Raw genomic sequence first — 18741 nt, forward strand, 5'->3', positions numbered from 1 at the left:
AAATTTCGTATTTTAAGCAATATCAAATTTGAGGATCCCTTCACCCAATACAAAACTTAGTACCATTTAGTACTTTTTGTACAAATATGGGAAAACCACCTCCATATGTCCAGTATTCACATGAACAATGACCCTAATACCAAATTTCGTATTTTAAGCACCATATGTTCACCTAATACCAAATTGTACCAAATATAGTACTATATAGTACTTCCCGTGCACTTGTAGTACGCATTCTTCATCTCCACTTCGAAGTCTGAAACTCAGATACAAACCTTATCTAAATATCTAATTTCAGAATTATATCTCTATCCCTTCACCCAATACCCAATTTTGTACCATTTAGTAATTAGTTCACATTTGCAAAACGAGCTCCAAATCTCAACCACAGACACCAACAGTGACATCCATATCAAATTTCTGGATTTTAGCTCTATTCCTTCATATAATACAAAATTTAGTACTAATTAGTACTTCTGGTAAATTGTAGTTCACATTTTCAAAACCACCTCCATATCTCAATTCCAAATACGAACTGAGACCTCAATATCAAATTTGAGTATTCCCAACCTATTCCTCCACCCAATACAAAATTTAGTACCATTTAGTACTTTTCGTACAAATGTAGAACATATTTCCAAACACAAATGCCATCTAAATCTCAAATTGTATATGTATCATTTCGGCCAATACAAATAGTACCATTTAGTACTTTTTGTAAAAATATAGAACGCATTTCCGAAACCACCTCCATATGTTCAGCCTACACATGGACAATGATCCTAATACCAAATTACACATTTCAAGGACTATCTGTTCACCCAATACCAAGTTGTACCGAAAATGTATAGTACTATTTAGTACTTTTCGTGCTGCTGTAGTACCCATTTCTAAAACCAACTCTTTATCTCTAAACAAACACCAACAGGGACTCCATTACGAAATTTCAAAATTCCATATTCATCCTAACCATTCTGTTTCAAATTTAGTACCATTTAGTCCCATTTGGTGCAGTTCGCGCACGTAGTACACATTTACAAAATCACATTCATAAAGCAAACTTACTTCCCAACCTTAATTCTCATACCAGATTTTAAGTTTTTAGTTCTATCCGCTCACATAATACTAAATTGTACCATTTTAGAAGTTTAGTGCCATATTAGAACTTTTCGCTAATTTTAAAGTTAGAATTCCCAAAAAGCCTTTGGTACATCTATCCTGCAGTTTATCAGTGGCTTTCATTCAAAATTTCAGAATTCTAGCTTATTAGTAAATTTTATTACTTTTCGTACCCTTTTATTTTGAATTTCCAAAAACCCAGTCACGCCTACGCACCAAGACTGGCCCTCATGCAAAATTTCAATCTTTAGCCCTTTCATCTGGACGTTGATTCTCAGTCAGTTATTCCACTACTCTTTTTTTATATATAGATTACTACACGTTTTTTTTTTCTCGAGTGTAAAACTTAATTTTCCTCATATCCAAGCAACCTTTGGCTAAGCAATTCAAAGAAATCGTATTCTAGCAGTTAGAAGACAACTTCGAAAACCTGAATTACTTCCTTTGAACTTGAAAGAATTGCGAAAAAGAACTTTCCCACTAATCTCTCCTCTTCGTTTCCTCCTATCTCATTGCAGATCATTTTTTACAAGTCCACTTTAAGCGGAACAACAGAAAAACCACGGGTCCAATAACCGCACAAAGCGAACACCAAAAAAAAAAACAACAACAACAAAATCTTTTTGATTTTTCCTTCATCCCCCAAAAATCGCTTTTGTTTATGTTTTGACACGCAATGGAATTGCCTTCCATGGTTCAGAGATCTGGCGACACCCTTATCGTACGCAGTGTAGTCAGTGGCAATCAATTGTATGCGGACCAACAACACAACTCGATTGGACCAGAAGTTTTAAACAATATGAATACCTCAACAGCAACAACAAACAACAATAATAATAACGGAAGTTCCGCTGCCAATGGTGGTGTTGGTGGTGGTCTACAAGTGAATCCCTCCATTTCCAGTAGCCTGATAATGGAACAAATCGAACGTTTGAAACGTTCGCAAGAGGCGGCCCAACAAATCATGCAACAACAACTGCAACAGCAGCAGCAACAACAGCAGGCCCAACAAAATGCCGCCATGGAACTGAAGGAAGAAGGTCTGCCGCAATGCAAAATCAAGCGTAACTACAGCTGCAGCTATTGCACCTATTTCACACAGAATCCTCGCTACCACTTGACCCACTTGCGGGACGTCCATGGCGAGAAAATAGTCATTAATAAGTGTAAACTTTGCCTCTATGCCTCGCGACACTATCAGAAGCTGGTGCGGCACATGAAGATGGTGCACGGCTGTACGGAGGGAGTGACCAGTGGTCATGGCCAGGCACGTGGAAAACGTGGCATGAATCGTGATCGAAAACGTAAGCTGGAGGATAGCATGGCCCAGGCAGGATCGGCGGGGACCATCAAGCTAATGAATCTCGAGGCATTTAATGCGGAACAGGTAAGGTTTCTTTTTTTTTCATTCGAATTATTTTTGGGCATTTATTCAACTCCCCCCTTTTACAGCTCAAGGCCGACATGGAACAGAAACTAAATCGCGACTTGGATTTATTCACACAACAGCAACAACAACTGCAACACGAAGAACAACAAAAATCACAGCAACAACAGCTGAGCATAACGGCAGCCAATGCCTTTTTCGCCGCTGCTGCCTATGAACATCAGCTGCGGGCCCAACGTGATATGGCCGAAAAAGATGCCCTCCGCAAAAACGACCATTCCAATTATGAGCGCCGAGAGTCAACATCACCGCCAGCACCCAATGAGGTGACATCTGATGAAAATTACAACAATGCATCCCATGCACAACAAAAATCCTACGACTACAACCCCTCCTCCTCAACCTCTGCCCTTAATTCCAATGCCACAGCGGGCAACCAACAGGAATCGAAAATTCAAATGCCCCCACAAAGGCTCAGCTATGAATTGACCCCCTCTCCGTCGGGCAGTAATTCCTCACCGCCGCCGGCGGGACAAAGCACAAGTGGCAGCACCACCCCTCTCAGTGTCATGTTACCCACAGATGAGCCCTCCAATAATCGCCTGCTGAAATGCAGTCTCTGTGATTTCACCACGCTGTATCGCAACAATCTGCTGGAGCATGAAATCGAAGATCACTGCGATGCCAAATTCTATCGCTGCGAGAAATGCTCCTATGTGACGCACATCAAGGCCCGCTTTAGCAAACATGTCAAATACCACTCAATGCCCATGATCAAGTGTGTAACGTGTGACTTCCGCACCCCCTACAAATGGAATTTGGATCGCCACATGAAGAATCATGGCGGGGCAGGACCATTCCGATGTGCGGCCTGTGACTTCACAGCCGACATCAAGCAGTCGCTTACGGTCCATGAAATGAATCATCATGTGCCGCCCGTGGGTCATGCGGCCGGCATGACTTTGGCCCGAAGACGCAACAAAGTGGGAGGCACCGATTTGAGTGAAGATTTCTTTAGTGATTCTGCCGAAATGTTGGAGGACCACTTCAACAACAACAACATGGATGACTACGATGAAATGCTAATGACAGCCGGTCCCGTTGAGGGTGTTTACGAATCGAAACGTTTGCGTTATGAGGAGGATGAACCCACAGATCTATCACAAAAAGGCGGGTCCTCCGATACTTCGTCGGTGCACAATCAAGCAGTGTCCACAAAAGCCAAGAAACCATTGCCCAATCTAATACCCATCTCCAAGGAGGGGGAAAATATTTTGAATCTCAGTTCGGACATGGTGGCTGGGGGAAGGTATTTCAATGAAAAACAAACGGGTGGGGATACAGGCGCCACAGCCGCCGCTTCCCAATTGTCACCCACCACCACCATAGCCTCCTCGTCAGCTGCCAGCGGCAAGAGTCTGCTGGCCCGTAAATCCGGTTCATTTTTTGATAAAATCAAATTCTCCACCACCACCAATGAGAACCTTATCTGCCCCTGTGGTCACATGGCCAAATGCCTTTCCGAATCGATTATTCATCGCAAATCCTGTACCTTCGGCCATGATGACATCGATCTGGATGACGAGGATCATGATGAGGATGGTGAAGAGGGCCGTTTGGAAATTGATTTCAATGAAGATGATGAATGTGACAAACAGTCCCAGTCGGCTCTCAATCTAAGCGTAACTGGATCGACACGCTGCCAACATTGTCGCCATCGTTGTAAATCCTCGGCTGATCTGTTGAATCATTTGAAAATCTGTTCAGAGGCCAATAGTCGTTGTGGCGATTCGTTGTCAGGGGAAAGTAGTATTGGCGGTGGTGGTAGTGGCCGTCTAATGATGGGTGATGTGGATCACCAGCAACAGTCGCATCATCCCATGGAGAATCGTGTCTTTGTTTGGAATAAAATACCTCGCAATCAAGGTTCGGAGGGTTCGCAAAGTTTCGATGGCAGCCGGGGAATGCATCCAAATGCCCACGGGAATAATGGTGGAGGTTCGGGCGGTATGGGCCCCGGAGGTATCCTGAGTGCCAACAATGATGAGAATAGTTATTATGGTGTCGAAACCGCTCCAGGCTATGGGGAGGTAAGTTTGAATTTGATTGTAAGGGTAGCATTTAAAAGGGTTTAAAAAATGAGGAATATTTAAAATTTTTTACTGAACAATGTTCAGTACAAAATTTAGTACCATTTAGTACTTTTAGCACATTTTTAGTTCGAATTTTCAAAAACAAAAAAAAAACATGTGGTATATCTTTCCTACACCCCATATAAGAACCTTATTCTAAATTTCAGAGATCTAGCTCTACCTGATTGCCCAATACAATGGATTAAATTTTTAGTACCACTTGGTACTTTTAGTGTACTTTTAGTTCGAAATCCTAAAACTCCCCATTTTATACCTACACATCTAAATTTTCAAGATTCTAGCTTCATCCGTTTCGCCTGGGCATTAATTAATTAGTCAATCAATCACTCACTAAAATATTTTCAAAATAAATGTTTCAAAATGTTCGGAATATTCACTAAAATAGCTCATGAACCAATACACATACAGAGACCTTTTATACATAAAAACCTTGGTAGTGACCTCCCCTTTCATATGAAGTTTGCAGAATTGCATCCTTGTTCACACATTCCAGAAAACATCTATTACTAACACAATAAGTTGCATTGTGTTAGTAATGGATGTTCTTTGGAACCCGTGGACCGGAATGCGATTCCACAATTTTCATATGAAACGTGACGTCAATACCAAGGTTTTTATGTACAAATGGTCATAAATTTCAATTTCTTTCAATGTTTAAAATAAAACTTTTTAAAAAAATTAATTATAAAACATTTTCAAAAAAAATACCCATCCCCCCTTTACACTGTGCCAAATGAAATTTGAAACTTTCACTGTTTCCAGGTAACTAAAAAGATGACACCCGAAGAAGAGGCAGCCAATTCGTCGCTAAAGAAAGTCTACAAATGTCCGCACTGCTCGTTTTGGGCCTCCACGGCATCCCGCTTCCATGTACACATTGTCGGCCATCTGAATAAGAAACCGTTCGAATGTTCCCTGTGCTCGTATCGTTCCAATTGGCGTTGGGACATTACCAAGCACATACGCCTAAAGACCATACGCGATCCCAGCCATAAAAATGCCCGTGTCCTGATGAACGATGAGACAGGGCGTAGGAATTACACCAAATATAATAAATATATTACCCTGATGAAGGTAACCGAGGAGGATGGCGATCCGAAGCTAATGAAATCTGGTGAAATGACACCAAATCAGGTGGCTTCGCTGGCCTTCATCAATGATTACAATCAGAAACAGCAGCAGCAACAACAACAGGGTTCTGTTGCCTCATCCGGCTCCACATCTTTGAGCAACATTTTAAATGGTGTACGGGAAGATATTACCCTAGAGCCAATACCATCGAAAAATTCTCTAGGAATGGTTGGCGATGACAATATGGCCGATAACTTTATACGTTTGCCGCTCTTGGCCTCAATGATGAATGCCGCCATGGCCCAGCAACAACATCAGAAGGGGCAACAGGCCAACACGGATCATGAAAATGCCACATTGATTACACCCTCGGTAACCATATCGGCCGTTAAGAAGAATCCACAAACATCGTCATCATCTTTCAAGCCAAGCGATGAAATCATTTTGGAAGTGCGGCCGGACAGCAGTGAGAAGAACTATAAGTGTCGTAAATGTAACTTTAGGTGAGTCCAGGGGAATCTCTCTCAAAATGTATTCTCTTAACTCAAATTTCTCTCTCTCTGTCTCTCCCACTCCAGACACATGAACCGTGATGCCGTTTTGGCCCACGTCAAGGTACATTTCCCCGATCCCAATGCCCCCATTGTAACAGCCACTGCTACAACATCGCCCAACAAATCCAGCCAACTGCAGGCCACGGGTCCTCTGCAAATCACAGCAAATTCAAATTTGTACATGAACAAAGTATTGGCTGCCATGTGTCTGACACAGCAGCCCAACAGCTCGGCCAATGCCCAGGCTCAATTGTCCAATCTGGTCGCAGCCGGTCTTCTCGATCAGTCGGGCAATTCCGCGCTTAGCGGTCTGGCACTGGCCTTGGCCGGCAAGAGTCCCCTCAAAGCATCACAGCTAAATGCCGCTACTGCTGCCGCTAATATCATTGAGCACGGTGAGCAGAAAGCGATTCTAAATGACCAGGCAAGTGCCGAGAACACTATGACGTCGCCAAATCAATTAACACTAGTTAAGGCGCTTCAACACAATTCACAACAACAACAACAGTTACAAGCGACGTCGTCGTTGTCGTCTACATCAAATTGTGGTTATGGGCCGGCGACGGCAAAGAGTCCCTCATCCTCATCTTCATTGCAAAATCTATTAACATCGCCCAGGGGCGGCAGACAGAGTAGTAACACAGCCAGTCTGGATGGTGGTTTAAATGACACAACAATGGTTATGGGTTCATCTAAAACAACAACAACCACCGCCACCACAAATACAACGGCAACAACACTCACAAACAAGCCTGGCACAATGGCTATAACTGCGACAGCAAATCCACCTCCTCCTCCCTCACCACAAGCAATTGTAACTACTACTAGTACTCCTATATCTTCTCCATGTACTTTCAATCTAACACAGGCTGCAATGCCAACAACGCCGCCGCCACCACCGCCACCTCCCTTTGGCTCTTCCGCCTCCACCTTAAACAGCAAACATTTTGGTGATGGTCATCATTTCACGGAGTCGGATCTTTTAACTGCCGCTACGGCAAGTGGGTGCGGCGTTGGCGGCTTGTTGGCCTCCAATGGTGTTGTGGGTTTGCAAGATCTAATGATGGTGGTTATGGGTGCTTCATCTGATCATCATTTGCCAAATGTCGGAATCAAGTCATCATTATCATTGTCGTCCAATCCGAATCCGATTCAAACGAATCAAAATCAAAATTCTTCCACCTCCAATTCGTCTTCAGCTACTTCTATTCAAAATCATACCTCCTCATCCTCCCCCAGTAACAGTAATAATACAAATAATGCTAGTAATAATAATTTGGGTCATGTGTCCTCTGGTAATGGTTCAAATAATTCTCATAACAATAACAACAACAATAATAGTGGTAATGGTGGTAACGGTAACGGTAACAACAACAATAACAATAATTTATTAACGCACGAAACAGCAACGGGCGATCGACGCGATCCATCGCCATATCGTTGTGGTCATTGTCATCAAGTATCCAATTGGAAGCATGTCATACAGGTATATTTCTAAAAAAAAACCCAAAAGAAAAAAAATCCCCATTTTATTCTAAATTTGTGTGTTAGTGTGTGAGTGTGCGTGTGATGAATGCTTTTTTTAAGTGGTGTGAGTGTGTGTGTATTTTTGTCAAAGAGGTCGAGTAATAATTAGAATGAGGGGAACTCAATAGGAATAATAAGGATATATATAGCGTTTAGGATATGCGATTTGTATTTTTTCGTTTTTTTTTTTTTCGTAAGTTTGTCATTCCGTTTGTAACACCTCGAAATATACATTTTAAACCCCACAAATTATATATATTCTTGATCAACATAAAATTCTATGTCGATTTATCAATGTCCGTCCATCTCCGTCCATATCCGTCTGTGGAAATCACTCTAGCTTCCGAACGAAATGAAGTAGGTTGATAAAATTTTACTCAAATGTGTATTATGTCTGCAGGACCTTTGGTATTGAAAATGGGCCATGTAGGTCTACGTCTTCGTATAGCCCCAACATAACGGTAACTCCCGATATTCGGTATTTTGATGATTGGAGCGACATTATTTACCGAAATTGTTTCAAATTTGGTATTTGAAGTTCGTAATGGATTCTACATCCTAAGACAGAAAATGAACCATGTAGGTCCACGTCTACGTATAGCCGCCATATAACGGTACCTCCCGATATTGGGTATTCTGATGATTTTAGCGACATTATTTACCGACATTATTTATTTCAAATTTTGTACTTGAAGTTCGTAATGGATACTACAGCCTATGACAGAAAATTTTCTGTGCAGGTCCACGTTTTATAAACCCCATAGAACCTCCCTATATTCGGTATTTTGATGATTTTAGCTACATTTGAATATTGTAATATTGAATATTGTTGCCTATGCAGGTGCACTTCGTTATATAGACCCTAATATACGGCTACAGTCGTTATTATTTAAATTTTAACAGAATTTTAAACGGATTTTATATTTTTGAAAATTTTTAAATTTGTACCAAATGGTGAAGGGTATTATTTATTGAATGAAAGTAACAAATATCGGAAATAACATCAAATTTTAGAATAAGTTTAGATTTGTTCGAATTGGTCACCTTTGGCACGAATTATGACCTTCAAATGGCCAATGAAACCGTCACACGCTGCCCGAATGTTGCTTGCCCATTCCCCGTGAAGCGCTTGCATGAGGTGATCGACACTTTGGTATTTTTTAGTGCCAATCTTGCTTTCCAAAAATAGTTCAATGGACTGGTATTCGGAAATTTTGGTGGCAATTGTGCGCTGGAAATGAAGCGAGGAACCTCATTTTGTAACCATGGTGCTGAGTTCTGTTGGAATGTCCAAGATCTGCGTCCAAAATATTTGCGTGCCCATGGCTTAAATACACCCTCTAGAATATTTTCACGATAATATTCGGCATTCTGATGCCATGGTCGGTTAATACGAACGGAGAGCGACCATTGGCTGTTATGGCGGCCCACACCATCACCATGGCCGGTGCTTGAGTTCTGGTGGCCAACTGAAGGTGTACCTTTTCAGCTGACCTCTTTGGCAAGTGAACACGTTCATTTTGTTTGTTTACAAACTGCTGGAAAACGAAAATTTTCTCATCTGGGACTGAGAAAACCAAATTCGGCAGTTCACCACTTTCGGCCAAGCGAAGCAACTCTTTAGCTCTTTTGAGTCCATTTTCTTTCTATTGCGGTGTAAGTTCTTGCACTTTTTGGAATTTCGATGGCTTTACCCCGAGTTCATTTTTCAATATTTGCCGAATGGAATATTGCGATATGTTCACCTCATGAAACATTTTTCGGCCACTGCAACACGGGTTTCGATCAAGTCGCTTCTTTACTTTTCGAACCATTTCTGCTGATGTTGCTGTTTTCTGCCGTCCACTTCCTTGACGTTGGGCTAGTATCACGGTAACGGGCAATGGTACTAGACACAAAAGATTTATTCTCATTTAAATGCTGGGGTGCTCTAACGATAGCCACTTGTGGTTTTCCAGCCAAATATAAAGAAATTCAACTTTCACGCTTGAATTCCATCACGAATAACCTGTTTTCTGGAAAATTCTCATCAAAATGCTTTTGTACGCTTGTAAACAATATAATGAGCTGTCACTGGAATAATTTTACCAGCTATCGGACGAGAGGCTTAGAAATGACAACAGTCTGAAGTTGATTGCAGTTTTTTCATCTCACCTTGTATTATGTCTGCAAAACTCTTGGTATTGAAAAATGGGCTATATATGTCCATGTAGTTGGTATAGCTCCCATATAACGGTACCTCCCAATGTTCGGTATTATTATGGTTTAGGAGACATTATTTACCGGAATTATTTCAAAATTTCGTAATTGAGTTCATAATAAGAGAGAAGTATCTATGCAGCTCCACGTCTTCGCATATTTACCGTTATAATATCAAATTTCGAAGTTACCCAGAAAAACCTATCGAATATTCGTCATCTGGGGACACCCACAAACCGGAATTGCAACATTAGAAGAAGTGTGTATTTTTTTTAAGATTTGTGTGTAACTTAATTTCAGTATTTTAAAGAAGATTTAATTTTTTTTTTTTTTTTGAAAAATTTTTAAATTATCAACCTGCTCTCCTTCGTTCAAAATCTGGTGGTATTGTGACTAAATTAAAAAAAAAAATACCAAGGTTAGGCGACCCGCTTTAAATTAATTTTTCTAATTATTTTAAATTAAAATTAAAAAGGTTCTTCTTGTGGAGCATTTCCCCCAATCCTTTTCGCCAGGGAAACTTAAGAAAGGTAACATATTTTTATGTATTTGCAAAAAAAAACTTTGGATTTGGATTGTAAATTTCAATATTTTTTTACATAACTTGAAAACATACAAAAAAAAAAAAAAAAAAATCGTGGTGTTTGGTATCTTATTTGACTTTGGTATCCATATATACTTAATTTTTGGTTCATTATTATTAAGGCTTTATTACTATAAATATATGGTTATGTATGTGTGTGTTTCATTATGGTGTTGGTGTGGTGTTTGTGTTTATCACTTTGTCATTTTTTTTATAAAATTATAAAACGTTTTGTTTCTCAATTTTTAATTTAAACTCTTCTGCCTCTTCAAATTATAGCGACACTGTCGTTTGAAACACGCTGGCGCCATCAACATCGAAACCCTTGATCGCGCTGCAACCGGTGATCGTCACATGGCTCCAGTGTACAAGCCCTTGGTGAATGGAGCCTCGATCAGTGATCAGCTGCAACAACAACAACACCAATCAAGCAATAACAATCTTAGCACCAATGGCCAATACAGCTTGACCTTAAAGGCTTTGCAACAGCAAAACAATAATAACAACAGCAACAACAACACCAACACGAACCACAATAACAACTCTGTACTTATAGACAATAATACCACCAAAATGGGTATGACAAATTTGCCAAAATCCGAGACGCCACAATCTCTGTTGAGCTCATCGTTACCCCTGACCGGCAACTCGGCAGATTTACAAGCTGCAACTGTGGCTTATTTGGCAGCCGCTTACAAGGCGGCCCACAGCCAAAATGGCATTAACAATGCCACATTGGCCAACATTACCAATATGGCTGAGGAGTTGTTGTTACAACAACAACTGCAAAAGAATGATCAAATCGAAATCACCCGTGTTTCTTCGTCGTCAAATGGCCAGCAGCAACATCATTTGGGGCTATTGAATGGTCAAAGCTCCAATTTGGCCCAATTGTTGGAATCCAATAACAATAATGCAATGAATGCTCCAACTCCAACAAATAGTGGCAACAACAACAAATCGAAACAACAAAAGTGTCCCCTCTGCACCTACATTTGTGACAGTAAATCCCAGATGAACTATCACATCTCGCTGCACAAGCCCACCCAGTATGAGTGTCATTTGTGTACCTTTGTCTGTGCCAAGAAACAGCATTTGAGCTCGCATATGCGTAGCGTGCATCAAATGTTGCCACAACAACAACAGCAGCAGCTTCAGCAACAACAGGCATTTGCTGCCGCATCCTCAGCTGCCCTGAATATGGATTTCAGTTTGGCTCTTAAAGTGGCTGCGGCCAAAAATCAACAGGTAAGTTGAGAGGCCACATGGGGAGCGAAATATTTTGGGGAGGAATATATTTGACCTAGAAATAGGGGTCTATATTTTTAATCTTTTAAATACAACAAAATTTAAACATTTTATTTCATTGCTCTTCCAGGACTCTCCCTTGGCCATTGATTTATCGGGTATGAAACACAATATTGCCGCCCTGAACTCGCCAGCCCAACGTTCTTCGGTGGGTGGTACAAATACCGCAGCCAAGGCCACCTCCGCAGCATCCACTCAACATTTACCACCCGAATATCAATACCGTTTAATTTATTACTGCAACAGATGTCCGGCTCGTTATGCCCAGAAACACAATGATCCGTTGACGGCGAAAAATGATCTAGACGAACATCTGAGGCAACATGAACCCTTCCCCAACAATCCAGATGATCCACGTAAATGTCTATGTGACTACTGCGATTATAGGGCGGCCCATGAGAATTTGATACAGGCCCATCGTCATGTCCATACCAGCCAATATCAGGAGAAATGCAATGAGCTGTATAAAAACTGCAAAGATGACACCGTCTATCGGGCTCCCAAGCTAATGCACATAACCGCTACCCGCAAGCAGCATCAACATGAAACCATATGGGTGGTGGATCAGGATCTAAATGAGGGACACATAATAAAAATGGGTGGCCAAAATTCGAGTATTACATCCAGTTCGGCCAATGCTGGCTTTGAGGTTGGGAATTCTTTGCTTAAGAAACAATTGGAATCGAAGCAAAGTTCGCCGCAAAATGTCAACGAAATGACACACAAAGATGACAAAGAAGAGTCAAATGCGCCAGCCTCCATGTCACCGGACATCAGTGAGATGGAGAATAGTTTGGAAAAACCCTCTGGCCGGGAAAGCAATTCCCCAAGCCATGTTTCGGACAATGTAGAGAAGTGTCAACACTGTCCATTTGAAAGCTCCTTGAGGTCAGAGTTCAAAACCCACATACAACAACATATCTGTGTTTCACAACTACCTTTGGCCTACACCTGTGAGCATTGTGACTACACGGCCGAGGAGCAGGATCACATTGATGAACATACACGCATACATTTCAATAGCATGGAAAAATTAAAAGATGTTGCCTTCTTTACCAGCTATGATAAATTGGAGTTGAGCATGGAACAGCCACTCAACGAGGAGGAGGAGGATAAGGATGCAGAGAATGAGGAAAATAATCAAAATGAGAAGGCAAAGGAGACAGGGAATGAAAATAATTTGGAATTGAATATTAAAAAGGAAATAACGGCAAATAACAATAATGATGAGGATCGTGTAAATGAAAATCTGAAGCAAGCTTCCAACCCCAATACCAACACCACAACCAATAATGAGGCCTCCACATCAACGAACCCCGATGAAAATAAATCCCAAAAATGTGCAAAAATAATTCTATACAAAAATGATGGCTGTTTGAGTATTAAAAAGGAAAACAACAGCAACAACAACGAAACGGAGCACCAAGACCAACAACAACAACAGAATAGCTCTTCGTCTTCCAATAGCCAAAACATAAGTGAACGTCTAAGGAGGCGTATCAGTCGCCCAAGTGGAAATGCAATTTCAAGCAGCAGCGCCAACAATAACAACAACTCAACATCTGATGACCAACAACAACAACAACAGTCCACAACAACTACAAGCCATAAAACTATATTAGTTAATGCCAAAACTGGTCAAGTTATCAGCAGGAATTAAATTCTTATATAACTTTATATATACATATACATATGTATATATGAAAAAATATATATATATTTATGTAAAAAAATTATATATACAGTACAAACATACATTATGCAAAGGAGAAAATGATGGGAAAATTAGTTTTAGTTGGAGTCGTCTTGAAAATAGAAATTCCCAAGAAAAATAACAAAAAATTAAAAAAAAAATCGGAAAATTCCAATTGAAATCAAAATGTATGAAATATTTATAAAGAAATGTAATTATTTTTTTTTTTCAGAGCCAAAAAATTTAGATTCAATTTTTTAAATCTATAGCCAAAACTATGAAAAAAAATTAATATAAATATAATTTTTTTATTTCTTTTTTTCGTTGAAATCACAATTTTTTTAATTTTATTTTAAAAATTTAAAGCATTAATGAGTTTTATTTAATAATGGCATTTAAGAATTTCCATGCAGTTGGAAGACAAATAGAAAATATTTTTATAAATTTTTTTAGTGTCCAGCACGTTTTAAAACCAAAAAATTTCTTCTAAAAAAAAATATTTTAAATCTGAATATTTTCTTTCTCAGTGCACATCCAATTTAATTTGAATTAATAATTATTATAATTATTATTATTTTTTTAATTTTTCTCCTTTTGGGGCAATTTTTTATATTCTCAGTCAAATCGCTATAGAGGATATATATAATTTCAATTGGAATTAATATCTTGCATCGACATGCTCTTAAATATTTAAAAAAAAAATTGTTCCACTACAAAAAAAAAATTGTTCTTTAAAAAAATAAAACTTATTAAATTTTCCATTTTTTTAATTTGTTAAAAATTAATTGAATTAACTTTATTCGAATTAAATATTAATCATTTTTTGATTTTTTTTTTTTTTTTTTTTGATGGCATAATTTTTATTTTTGGTAGAAAAAATTATTTTTCATAGAAAGGCTCTTAAATATTTAAAATGAAACAGAATTTGGGTGTAAACAAAAACATGCCACTAACGAAATTTTGAAATTACTTTAAAAAAATCAATTTTTCATTTTTTAGAAATTAATTAGTTTTAATTAAATTTTTTTATTAATATTTTTTTATTTTTCAGCAAAAAAATATTTTTTCCTTAAAAAGGCATAAAAAATCAGTTTGTACTGTATATGGACCCTATTTTATAAATTAATACTAATATTAATTAATTCTAATTTAAGCATATTATTTTTAATTTTTTTTTTGTTGTTTTTTATTTTATTTCCTAAAAAAACCAACCCCCACCCTGAAGATAGGTTATTTTGTTTTAATTGTTAAAAAAAATTGTTTGTTACTAACTTTTAAATAATTTTAATTTTTAATAATAACTAATATTAAGTTTTGTTTTTTCTAATTTAAATAATAATATTATATAAAACATTTCCATATGAAAATAAATAATCAAAAATTTAAGAGGGGCAGCAAAAAAAATCATAAGAAATTACTTTAATTTAAATTAAATAACTAAAACAATACAAAATTTTAATTACAAAAAAAAAACAAAATAAATACTGTGATGTTCAAAATAAAACTAAAAAATATATATACAAAAAAAAAAAAGAAATAAATTGTTGGAAACTTTATTAATTCTAAAAATTATACGAGAAACAAAAAATGCATTTGCTGGACCCCCAAACATTATTTTTACAAAAAAAGTAGCAACAAATATAAGGAAAATCAAATCAGGATTATGAAACCATACATACATAGATATTAACTTTTAATATATATTTTCTTATAATTATTATTGTTATGTTCCACACCGGGTTTTATTATTTCATTTTTATTTTGTTAAGTTTATGGTTAATCACATTTTCTCCCCTGCTACCCCACATTTATTATAGTTTTAAAAATCTAAAAAAAAAATAAGTTTCAATTGTTTTTGTTCTTGTCCTTAAACACCTTTAATTTTTAAGATATTTTGTTTCTATTATTTATAGTTATTTTTTGTTCTAATTTTATTGGTAAACACATATACACACGCAGAAAAAAAATGAGTAGCATTATAGTCATTTATCTTATACACGTAAAATGATGCAAAATGAAAATAATATTTAATTATAAAAACAAACAAAAAATGTGTATTTACATATTGAAGAAAAATTAAATAAATAAATTTAGTGTTTTAGTTTATATAAAGCAAACAAAAATACCTAACTATATACAAAACAAAAATGAAGAAACAAACACACACATGCATACCTTTATTATCTAATCTTAAATTTAGCGTATAGTTTAATTTAAAATGCAAAAACAAAAAAAAGAAACAAAAATGAAAACAAAATACAAAACATAAGCATATTTTTACACAATTGCACACAACTTACAAGTTAAAGTTTGGTTCTATATTAAAAATTTTTGGATTTTTTAAGAATATTTAGTTTTTTGTTTTAATTTAATTTTTTCATTTGTGGGAGTTTTGAATTTGAGAAAATATATATTTAAGTGTCATGGCTATGAAAAATGAGGTATTCTGTTAGGTTAGGAACTGAGTTATAGCGAACTCCCCTACTATGGACTGTGAGTACATAAACTCTGAAACTATTTCCAAAAATTATGGGGAATTTTCTCTCCGAAAAATGTTAGCACAAGTCCACACATTGTTAAATGAATAATAAAACAAGTAAAAAACATTAAGTTCGGCCGGGCCGAACTTTTGATACCCTCCACCTTTGGGTAAAGGAAAACACTTTTATTTAAAAGTATCTGAATTTAATCATGTTCCACTCTAAACTACAAATACTGATAAGACCGTTTGGGTAATGCTGTTAATCTTAAAAAAAAACATAAAGTGAGTGAAGCCGTTATATGGGGGCCAGACAAAACGGGAACCTCTATAGACAATTTTATACTTCAAGGATTGTCATCTACCAAATCTCCTTAAATACCAAATTTGAAACAATTAAATGGAATTACAATTACCAATTTTTAGACAAATTCGTGAAAAAGTGTAGGGAAATCATCAAGATACCGAATATCGGGTGGTACCGTTATATGGGGGGCTATACAAAAACGTGGACCTATATATACAATGTTTCGCCACTTGAGCTAGTAACAATTATGACCTACAAATACCAATTTTTAGAGAAATCCGTGAAAAATGTATCAAAAACATGGACCGATATATCCCATTTTCAATACCGACCTTCCTAGACAAAATACAAATTGTTCTGCTAAATTTTGAAGCACTACGTCAAATAATGTGGTCTATATCGTGATTTCAACAGACAAACAGACGGACATCGGTAATTCGACTTAGAATTTTATGCTGATCATGAATATATACACTTTATGGGGTATACCATGTGCCTCATCGATTTAACGTTTTAGACCCTTGGTCTCTTTGAACCAAATCCATTTCAGGACATTTGGAGTCTATCTAGCGATGTTCGTCCGTCCGTCCGTCTGTCTGTCTGATGGCTGGTGCGCACGATATCTCTCGAGCGGAGTATCCGATTTGATCCAACCTTGGTACATCGTCATATTATTATCAAACCTAGATCGAGTTCGGAGATGGACAATAACAGTCCATTTCTTCAGGTACCTCCCCAACAAAATGTCAAAATTTAAAAAATATTTGACAGCACAGAAAGAGAGAGGATAATCCAATTTTGCTCCAACTTTGCAAATCCTGATATTTGCATCAGTGCTCGATCAGGTAAAAAAATGGACAATATCGGTACACTTCACCAAGTACTTCCCCCACAAAGGGTCAACATTTAAAGCATCCATGAAACTCATAAAACGCTAAATTAACATCCTATTCCATTCCATACTTGGCACATTTCAATATTTCCATCAAAACAAGATTTGTTATAAAGATGGTTAAGATCGGACCATTTCTTCTGGTACCTCCCCGACGTAGGGTCCAAGATTTGAAAAACAAAAAAGCTCAAAAAAGCGAAATAAACATCCAACTCTCCTCAAATTTCACACATACAAACATGTTTGCTAACTCAAGATCATACATTTGCGAACTCCTTCTGCTATCTCTCCCAATTTTATGACATAAATGTTCGATTTTCTTGTAATTTTGCCCATTCCAATATTATTATCTCATATAAAGTGAAGAAAGTAACCAATATAGTCCAAAAAGATATGATATGGACAATATTGGCCAATTACTTCGGAACCTACTGCATAGAGGCTCAACAATTTGAACAATAATAACCGAAGTCAAATATATTTAAATAATCGAACATTGGCTGAAGGTATACATCTGTCCGCAAAACCGACTGATATTTTTTTAATTTGTTGACAACACTTTTGATTATTCCGTAACTAATATGGTATTCCGTAACGGCGCCGACTGATTATTTGTAGGGGAGAGAGAGGGGGAGCTTCAGTATTGAGTAGGAATTGAAGAGTTAATACAAGAGATTTCCTCCGTCATGTAGATCTTAATCCGATAACTAATAGAACCACGTATACAGATTTTAGATTAACCGGCTTTTAGTGTTTGAAAGCCTAAAAATCGAAGTCAACTTCCGATTTTAGAATTTACTTTTTTGATCAACTTTGCAACAAAAACCAAAAAGATATGCAACAAAAACTTCAATTCTTCAATATGTTGGCGATAAAAGAGAAAACGGCCTTGTTTGACGACTTTGGTTTGAAGATTTTTCAAATCAAAAATTCGAATTTTTAGTGGAATGTAATAAGATTAAAGGTACAAAGAGGATATTCATATGGCACGATCTTCCACTGAATCCCACACCTGATGATTGCTTGACTCACCACCACACACCGCTTGAGGACACTAGTATAGGAGGCAGGTACAATGATCTTTCGGTCTTCATTTCATCGATTAAGAGTCGCAGTCCCTAGTCCCTTACTAGTCTAGTGTTAAATGCTTAGTTAGTGCTTTATCAAAAATTCGAGCTACATTGAATATTTTTGTGAGTAGTAAGTCCTCCTTATGGAAACTCGAAATGTAAAATTAAACCGATATATATATATATACACCTAAGTCTGTTTTTACACGGTAGATTGTTTCCAGAAGAAGCCGTGTAAAAAAAAACGTGTAAAAAAGACATTGATCTTATACAAAAATGGGTGATTTGTTCCTAATCTCTAAAACCTATTAAAATTAGTGAAAAACAAGAATTTTTATTTTTTTTTACCAAACACGTCTTATTGCATTAACAGTTCACAAAATATTAACACGTTTCAAT

General features: G+C 37.3%; 1 protein-coding gene across 5 annotated transcripts in view; it reads left to right on the plus strand.

The window, feature by feature from the left end:
• Positions 1-15943, plus strand: part of LOC109614504 (uncharacterized) — an 80756-nt gene extending 64813 nt beyond the window's left edge. For 3 of the 5 annotated variants that reach the window (XM_059128770.1, XM_059128771.1, XM_059128772.1), the window contains exons 4-9: positions 1638-2506; positions 2572-4596; positions 5422-6233; positions 6309-7098; positions 10873-11841; positions 11972-15943. In XM_059128770.1, coding sequence (XP_058984753.1) covers positions 1796-2506; positions 2572-4596; positions 5422-6233; positions 6309-7098; positions 10873-11841; positions 11972-13561 — 6897 coding nt within the window. In that variant the 5' untranslated portion in view covers positions 1638-1795 and the 3' untranslated portion in view covers positions 13562-15943. The remainder of the gene's footprint in view (positions 1-1637; positions 2507-2571; positions 4597-5421; positions 6234-6308; positions 7099-10872; positions 11842-11971) is intronic. The other 2 variants (XM_059128773.1, XM_059128774.1) reach the window with 2 other exon arrangements.
• Positions 15944-18741: the final 2798 nt, after the last annotated feature.

The sequence above is a fragment of the Musca domestica genome, unplaced genomic scaffold (genome assembly GCF_030504385.1).
Source record: "Musca domestica strain aabys unplaced genomic scaffold, Musca_domestica.polishedcontigs.V.1.1 57, whole genome shotgun sequence".
NCBI lineage: Eukaryota > Metazoa > Arthropoda > Insecta > Diptera > Muscidae > Musca > Musca domestica.